This window comes from Phalaenopsis equestris, unplaced genomic scaffold, assembly GCF_001263595.1.
Source record: "Phalaenopsis equestris unplaced genomic scaffold, ASM126359v1 Scaffold001035, whole genome shotgun sequence".
NCBI classification, from domain to species: Eukaryota; Viridiplantae; Streptophyta; class Magnoliopsida; order Asparagales; family Orchidaceae; genus Phalaenopsis; species Phalaenopsis equestris.
The window spans coordinates 66,859-76,598 of NW_018165474.1; the positions used below are offsets into that span (position 1 = coordinate 66,859).

The window sequence follows — 9,740 nt, forward strand, 5'->3', positions numbered from 1 at the left end:
TATGATACTATGTTTGTGTTTCTTCTATGCGGGCACGTGAAAATTTAATCGTTCTGCTGCAATTTTTTTATTATTTCTTACAGGTTTGTGTCAGATTAGCGTCGGAAAATCCGACACAAAAAATACAATAATCAATTTTATGTGAAATTTTAATCATTCTGCTGCAATTTTTTTATTGTTTCTTACAGGTTTGTGTCAGATTAGCGTCTGAAAATCCGACACAAAAAATACAATAATCAATTTTATATTTGTCGTTATTGATCTATTGTACCTTTTTATTGTTTCTTACATATTTGCGTCGGATTAGCGTCAAAAAATCGGACTCAAAAAAAAATAATAATCATTTTGATATTTGTTGTCGTTAATTCAACGCATACTGTAATTTTGCGTCGGAATTAAGTCGATGCTAACCATGGTGGACACAAATACAAAGTTAAAGGTTGCGTCGACAATTTTTTTGACAAAAATTCACGACGGTGGATTCGTACGACGCTAATGCTGACGTAAATAAAAATTTAACATAAATGCAGACGCAAAACCAATTAGTGACGCCCATTTTAACGTCAACATTTTGCAACGTAAATCCGACACAGAACTTGATTAGCATCGAAGATATGCCCGATTAGCTTTGGAAATGTCCGACCATAATATGTATATTTCCTATAATGAAAGTTTTTTTTTTCTTTCAAAATCCATTTTTAAGTTTCTAAGGGCTCGTGTTTGATTCACAAAGCTTGAGAGCAATCAAAGTTCACATCATTTACAAGTTTCTTTGGCTAGTGTGCAGTGATCATCAAGTTTATTAAAACTCTATATTTTTAATGCATTTTCTTCTAGCAAGATTTTGCTATATCTCTTTGTTCAAACTTAGTAGCTAGCTTTAGTTTTCTTTTGCTAAGGATTGGAATCACTTGGTGAGTCTTTCACATTGTATTTTTATATTTGGATTGCACTAGCATATTAAGGAGATTTCTAAAATATGATGATTTCTCCACTAGCTTAAGAAGAAGAGAAGTTTAAGCTTGATGTAAGAAGTAAAGGCAATGAATCCTAATCTAGGATGGGATCAGGCATGAACTTAGGCTGATTGAGGCTAAACCACATAAATTTTTATCTAGTGCACTATCTTCTTGCACTTTCTTTTAATTATTCTTGAATATATAATATTACTTTTGCAATTTTTTTAATTTATTTGCAAGTCTGATGATCTATACCTTTTAAGTAGTATCAAAGTCTCTTATTATTTAACTTAACCATCAAGAGTTAGATTAACGTGGCACAAGTTATATATGAGCCACAACAAAGGGTATTCCACACTCAAATCTCCTTTCTTAGATATTGTTTCTTTCGTTTTTGTAAGAATACTATAAATAGGGTTTTGATAGATGAGATCCTTATTTGCCAATATGATAAACATCTTAAGATTATGACCGGTTATCACATCGATAAAGTAAATTTGAAGCTAATTCTAAAGATGACACCATATAAAATATCTCAAAGGAAGATCTAAAATTGGTCATTTACATGTTTTCAATGTAAATATTATACTCTATACAACCTAAAGAGCAAACAAAAAAATTTGAAAAAAATTCTCATGATGACATATTTCTCAGATACTCAAATATTAGTTACAATTATAGAATTTTCAACTACCAAAAAAATGATGTAGAAGAGCATGTACTAGTTAATTTTTAAGGAAACTTGATAGAACATATTCAAAATGATATAAAAAAACATATCAAAAAACTAAAGGAAGTAATTTTGAAGAAAAATGAGACGAGCCAACATTTAAAGAATAAAAATGTCATGAGCCATCCTAAGGACATAATTATAGATGATCCATCCCAAAGTGTTAAATTTTTAAGACATACTAGAGAGGGGATAGATCGTTCAGCTTGTATTTCTGTAATAAAAGCTAAGAATAATGATAAAGCTTTGAAAGATGAATTCTAGATTGTAAGACGATGCAATAATGTTTTCAGCAATTATGTTTGACAATTATTCCATGAATCTAAATATCATAATATAATTGGAACTGAATAGATCTTTAGGAATAAGCTAGATAACCTAGAATATATTGTTAGAAATAAAGTAAAATTAGTCAAACAAGGGTATTCACAAGTGGACAGGATAAACTTTGAAAAAACCTTTCCAACCATGGTAAAACTACAAAGACATTAAACTACATCCTTCTTAAACTTTCTATGAGAAACTTGAAACTCATTTAAATGGATGACAAAAGTGTAATCTAATGACTTTACCGACCAAAATAGCTTTCTATACCAACCCCTGTTATTTGAATATATCGATTATCCATATCATACTTATTCTTCAAAGAAATATTTGTATAAACTGAAATAGGCTATTAGATAATGGAATAATAAATTAAGCACATAATAATTTTAGTGAGGTTATAAAAGATACCGCACAATGCATGAAGAAACTAGGAGATAATAAAATATTTTTTAAGATTTATGTATATGAATATCATTTAGAAATAAAAATTAGCCTTTGTATTATAAGTTCTCATTTATCTTGAGTAAAAAGTTGGAAGTGAGCATGATGGAGAACTAAACATTCAATAGGATTTCAAGTCAAGCAATACAAAAGTGACAATTTCATCTATCAAGCAAAATACACTAATGATTTGACATGAAAATATACCAATCTAGTAAAATCACACTAGACAAACCACTAAATTAGATTTAAATGATTCAGAAAAAACTATTATATCTTATTACAAGTAATACATATTTTATGTTTGTTTTTGATTTATTTGCACATTTTCAAACAAAACACAAGGAACCGCATTTAACTGCAATAAGTGTATATTTAGTTATTTGATTAACACATCTAAATAGGTTTGTAGCATCCAAAAAAAAAAATAATTGTATTTGGAACTAATTAGTTATTCTATTGTTGGCTATGTTGGAAGCAATGTCTATCAGAAAAACATATCTTCCACCTCTTAATTTATAGGATCTTCACCCATGTCTTAGTCCTACAAGAAGAATTATATGGCCTTTATCCCTATAAAGCCTTACTAATGTTGATTGGCATAGCTATGCTGCACAAAATGTTTTGGTTGTCAACAAACAGAAGACTATGAAGGCAGGCTATAATTCATTCTAGTAAAGTGTACAACATAAGTACAATTAGCCTGACTAAAATTATAAATTAGCAATCACAAGCCCAACATATTGAGAATGGACATCATTTTTATTAGATATCATATGGATGAAAAAATGTCAATCTTTAGAATGTTGACATATTTACAAAACAATTAAAAGAAGAAAATTTTGTTAATTGTGAAGAAAATTAGGCATGATAGAATCTCATGTTAGGCATGATTATCAGTATGTATTTTACAATATTATCTATGCTTAACCTCTTCACTTTGGGATTTCTTATTAAGTTGCCGTAGAGAATATATATGTTAATATTCTAAGCTTATATTACTCATAGATTTATGGGGATGTTTAGTTATATAATCAAGAAAATATATAAATATAATAGTCATCCCATTCATGGATTAAATAAAAGAAAATAAAAGTCTAAGAGACAGATAGGTCAATTTTGTATTTGTCAAATGCTCTTTTTTTGCTTTTGGCTCAAGCTATCATTGGGAAATTCACCAAGAGAATTATTTCAAATTTATCAAAATTAATTTATATTTTAATATTATTTAAAAATAGTTAAATAGATTTTATCAAAAAATTTTAGGGCATTATAATGAATATATTTTTATTTTTTGATTTATTATTTAATTAAGATTGAAATGGAATTAAATAAATAATTATTCTATAATTAAAAATTTGCCTTCCAATTTTTTTTTCATTAGATCTATCATGCTATTACATACAAAATTATATATAATATGTTATAAGTGTTATTTATATTCATCAAATTAAGTTTAATACAAAATCCAAAAGAATTACAAGCTTGTCACTACAAACAACTCAGACTCACATGCAATAAAGAACACCAAAGTCACTCCAGTGTGCTCACATCAAGACACCAAGTGACCCAACTAGCATAGTAAAAATAACATGCATACTAAACTGTTTTTGTTGCTCTTTTTGGATAACTAAAAAAAAGATTTACTTTCTAAAATGTTGCTTAGTATTTTGGTATTAATTTGAGTTTATAAATAACGACAAACCTCAGCTTAAGAAACAACTGAAATTCTGACTAAAAATATTTTATGCTCTAATCTTCCAAAGCAAAATTTAATAAATCTATTTATGTTTTTCCAATGGCTGAAATTTCATTCCCGAAGCTTGAAAACAATCAAACTTCATATTATTTCCAAGTCCCTAGGTGTTAATTTTCAATCAGAGTTTACAATATCACTCTTTTTTTTTCTTTTGTTTACTTGCAATATTTTGTCAAATCTCTTTGTTAAATATTTTTAATTTGTTTTAGCTTTCTATTACCAAGTTTAGGATAAACTTAGTGAGCCTTTCACACATTGTATTTTTAGTCTTGGGTTCCAATTGCCTATTAAAAAGATTGTGCTAGGTTTGTGACAATGTCTCCACAAGCATGAAGAGCAAAGGAGTTTAGCTTATGTTAGTAATTATGGAGAGTGAAATCCTAATATGGAAGAGAATTAGGCATGGATTTAGAAAGGTTGAGATAAAATCATGTAAAATTTTATTTTTTGTGTTTTTCAACATGCACTTCCTTTTATTTACTTTTAACATCATTTTAATTTGCACATCATTCATTTATTTACAATATGTTTTTATAACGCCGATTTAAACTCCCTCTTGGTTGGCCTACCCTTCATTTATCACATATGATAACAACAAAAGGAAGTGGTCTCGGGATTGACAGCGGCGGGAATGTGATGATAACGATGGCAAGTTGGGTCGGGGACATCAAAGGATCTACTAAGTTCACACCAATTCAAACCCCCTTTTGGTTGGCCATAGCCTTCATTTATCATATATGATGACAACAAAAGGAGGTGGAATCAAGGTTGATAGAGGCAGGAATGTGATGACAACAATGGCAAGATGGATTGAGGACATCAAAGGATCTCTCGAGTTCGCCGTGAGAAAGAGAAGAAATTGGTTTGAATGCATTTCATCCACTAAGAAAATGGGGTGTGGAGAATTTCCAATACATCAAAATTTTACTTTGCATCCATTTATTTTAAGTCAAACACCAAAAGTGCCATGCATGCAAAAGAAATATAGTAAACCCATGTCACTTGCAACTGCATGGCCCTTAGTACAATAAAGGGTGACAAGTTGCCTTCAAGGACTTACATAATAGGTAGTTCATAAGAAAGCATGTTTATCATTCGATAGAATTTTGCTCCAACTTCACATAACAAAAACAGCAAATGAGAAAGTTTTGGCCCTAAAGTCATTAAAAAAATGTGCAACTTACAAATTTTTAGAGTTCACATTGTTATTTAAGCTACTTCTTTTAAAGGGCATGAGGAAATTAGTTTCATCGCAAATTGATTTACTAAAAATATGATGGTGCAGAAATGTTGATGGCTAGCTCTCAACCACGAACTTAAGTTTTTTGATTAAAAATAGGCTTGATGCATGGTATAAGGACAAAGTTTGGTCCTACTTAAGTCTACGATTCCTGAGTGGTTTAATAGTTTGTGGCTCCCATGAGTATTGGTAATTCCAACGATGGTTGAATGAGATTCAAAAGTGGGTACACAAACTTTACGTAAATGAGTGAAATTTAAATGCACAAGTTCAAATGGAATTAAAAACTTTCCTTCAAGGAAGGAGGGAAATGGCAATTAATGAGGAGAGTTCTCACATTAGTGACATATTCATTAAGACATGCAAGGGTGCCAGTTTAGTCCCACCTCGGATTGTTGAGAAATATGTTAATTACCAATACTAGCAATTTGAATTAAAACTTTTGAGTTGAAAACAAGTTTGAAAAAAAATGTGCATTAAGTCTACAGAAATTCCACTATTAGTCTACAACTCTTGAGAGTTTATTTGTAGCACTAGAATAGGAAAGCAGAAAAGAGTGACTTCGCATTCATATGAGAGAATGAGAAAGATATTTGTCTCTTCCATTGCAAACAAATTAAAATTTTATTTTTTAAAGCAATGCATAGTTGTGACTCATGCTATGTAGTGATCCCAATATCATAACACCATATTTCCCAAAAATTAACTTTGACAAAGTCTCTCAAAGCATACAATTATTAATCTCACCAATAGAGTAATACAAAAAACTATCCTATCTACCTATCATAGAGTTTAAAAGTTACTAATCTATGTTACCACCTATCATTATAACTACAATGTATAACGAACAAAGCTCAATCGCCCATGGCAATGCAACACAGCTAGTGGTTCGACCCTACTATCCATGAATAGTAATAACAAGAACCCACTCATAAACCCAAAAAAAAAAAGTTGTCTCCAAGGTTTCTAAATATAGCTATTAACTGGGTTTTTGAACCTTCTCGTCAAATACCTAATTTATAGCAAAGTTTCCACATTTCAAAATAAGAAAAAGAAGCATTAGGTATTGACATTACCAACCTAATAAACAAACTTGAACTGCCGCAATATGAAGTTATTTGTCTTTTCCAAATCACGTCGCCTTCTAAGTCATAACCTGAATCTAAAACACAAAAATATTGGCTCGATCTCCAATGTACCCTAAGGAGAGTACCGGAAAAAATTGTAGATAAGCTGCTCAGTGAACTAGAACAGCACAAGTCAGCCAATTAAGCACTGAAGCTTGGAGTCACCTAAAGTAGAGCTATCGACCACCAAAAGCTACAATAAAATAAAATTAAGCAACAATCCAGGGAGTTCACATACAAATTTATATTTCAGGCCCGTTTTCTTATCCGGTTCCCTACCCACGTGCCTACTAATTTACAAGGCACCTCGCACCAACCGCATGTCTCCGGTATTGAAGGCCTCGGATCATATGTTTGACACTTGAAGAAATCAATAAAAATAGTGCAGGGTTCTAAGAATTAAGAGAAACAAGACGGGGTAAGGTAATCGGGAAAGTTAAAGAGATACCTTTGATCCCAAGAGAGGTCTGCCCGGATCCGACAGCCATTAGAGCGTGCTCTATCTGTACGAGCTTCCCTGAAGGACTGAAAAAAAAAATGAACACAGAATTAAGAAGCCAAAAAAATTGCCGGGCGGCGGTAGAAAAAGGAAGAGGAGAAAACGGAGCAAAATGGAGATATATGAACCTGAAGGTGGTGAGAGAGAAAGAGTACTGACTATCGCCCATCGTCCGGTCACCGAACTGAGAGAAATCCGGGAACTGCTGTGCCACCAGGCAGCTTCTTCCAAGGCGATCGGGAAAGTGAACCCTCACGCAAGACAGTGTTTGCGAGGAAAAATTATTCAACGTGCGGTAGCGATAAAAGGGAAAGTGGAATAATGGCCAAACATCAAAAAAAAAAATTTAAAGGTACTTTTTTTTATTTTTGTATCCCCTCAAATTGAAAAAAACAATATTTGTTTTCATTTCGATCTTGATTTTAGAAATTATTTTTAATTGTTTTCTTTTTCCATTTGTGTTCGTTAAATCATCTGATGGAATTCTCTTTCGACCAAGAAATATTGATGTAATCGCAAAATAATTGCGATAATGATGTCAATGAGCTGAGCTCCCATTTGTGTTTGTATTGACTGAGTAAATCATCTAATGAAATTCTCTTTCGACCAAGAAATATTGATGTAATCGTAAAATAATTGCGATAATGATGTCAATGAGCTGAGCTTATTAGCTGCGACAGGAAGCATTTCGCATGTGAACTTATTTCTTTGTAATTACCGGTGTCATTAATGTCGTCCTAATTATAATATTGTGGAGCTATTCTGGTGTGATTATTATTATTTGATTGCAATGTTACTATTATGTTAGAGGGTGATCGTGGTGTTATTTAGGTATTATCATGGTGTTATAATTGTAGTATTGGTTCTAATTACCAGTTTAGTTAGAATTTTATGTTGACTGGTATTGTGGTTGTTTTTGTCCTAATTTTTTGCTTATAATTGTAGTTAGGTGTTATTTAGGTTTTATCTTGGGGTTATACTAGTGTTATTGGATCTAATTAATGGTTTTATTGGAGTGTTATATTGTCATTATAATTAGTGATATTTTGGTGTTGTTTTGGTGGAATTATGATATTATATTTGTATTATTTCTGTCTTATTGGCTTTGAAATATACATTTGTGTTATTGTTGTATTATTATTGTGGTATTATGTATTATGGTATTATTTATGTATCATTTTATACTACTCTTATTGGATTTAATAAATGCTTTTCTTGAAGTGTTATTTTTGTCATTCCAATGGTGGTATGTTGAAATTTGCAGTTCCCTGAGTCTGTAACTGTGTGGATTGATCCAATTGCAGATAGCTTACTTCGCGCAGTGGTTCATAATGAGAAGAAAGCCTATGAACAATATTGTGCATATGCACACCAAATTGGATTCACTATAAGAAAGAACCACATTGGTTTTTGGTCGAATTAAAAAATGATTAAGACAGAGGATTTTATTTTGTGGTAATGCTGGTTTCAAGAAAGAATTGAATAACAATGTGACGATGAAGTACAGAAGATGAGACACAAGGATTGTCGAAGGTAACCGGTCAGTTAAGTAATTTACAAAATGTTATAATCATCCTTTGGCGGCGAACGATGACAAATATTTATTGTGTTCCAGCTGAAAGATGAGTGATATCAATGCAGGAGTGCTCAGATCGATGACACAATCAGAGATTAGAACAAGCTATGCATTTAGTTTTTTGGCTGCAGAATTCGGGGGTGTGGAAAATCTTGGTTGCACGAAGAGGGATGCTTATACTTTCATACAAAGAGAGAGAAGAGTTAAAATTGAACATGGGGACGATAATTCTCTACTACGATTGTTCACTGAGAGGCAAGTTGAGGATACGATGTTTGCATGGGACGTCCAAATTGATGAGTCTAATATTTTGTTGAATTTCTTTTGGAGTGATGGGACATCCAGGCTTGATTACGATTGCTTTGGGGATAACATAATATTTGATATAAGTTATAGACTAAATAAATACAATTTATGTTGTGCTCATATTGTCAGTGTGAACCACCACTAACAGAATGTTTTATTTGGAGTTGGCTTTTTGTCAGATAAAATAGTTGCCTCATTCAAGGGCTATTCAATTCATTTATCTATATAATGGATAACAAGCACCTGAGAACAATATTCACTGACCAGGATCAAGCAATGGTCAGAGCAATTGAAGAGTGTATGTCGCACACCAGACATAGATTATGCCAATGACATATTTACAAGAAATTATTTTCAAAAGTACATTGTGGTGTGAGCACCAAAAGAGTCAATGAGCATTTTTATAAATGCATGGGTAGATGCAACTCCGATGAGGAGTTTGAAGAAACCTGGTGTACAATGATTGAGCTAGGAAATCTACACGAGAATGCTTGGTTGAATAGTTTGTACAATATCAGGCATAAATGGTTAACGACATTCAATAAGGAAATATTTGGGATGGGGATCCTATCAACGCAAAGAAGTGAGTCCATGAATGACATCTGTCGTGGTGCCTCAAAGCCAACAAACACCCTCACTGAAAGTTTTTTTGTTCTTGAAAATGTCATGAAATCTTGGCGAATGAATGAGAATGATGAAGATTTTAAATGTGAACAGTCTACAATGGTTCCCACTGACCAGAGAAATATATGTTGAGATTTTCATACATATTTTAT

The 9,740-nt window shown here is 31.9% G+C and overlaps 1 protein-coding gene across 1 annotated transcript in view; it reads right to left on the reverse strand.

Annotated features, from left to right (window-relative positions):
• Positions 1 to 7,403, reverse strand: part of LOC110032833 (proteasome subunit alpha type-2-B) — a 70,074-nt gene extending 62,671 nt beyond the window's left edge. Inside the window, exons 1-2 of the mRNA XM_020736594.1 lie at positions 7,211 to 7,403; positions 7,032 to 7,108 (exon numbers count right to left, since the gene is read on the reverse strand). Coding sequence (XP_020592253.1) covers positions 7,032 to 7,108; positions 7,211 to 7,251 — 118 coding nt within the window. The 5' untranslated portion in view covers positions 7,252 to 7,403. The remainder of the gene's footprint in view (positions 1 to 7,031; positions 7,109 to 7,210) is intronic.
• Positions 7,404 to 9,740: the final 2,337 nt, after the last annotated feature.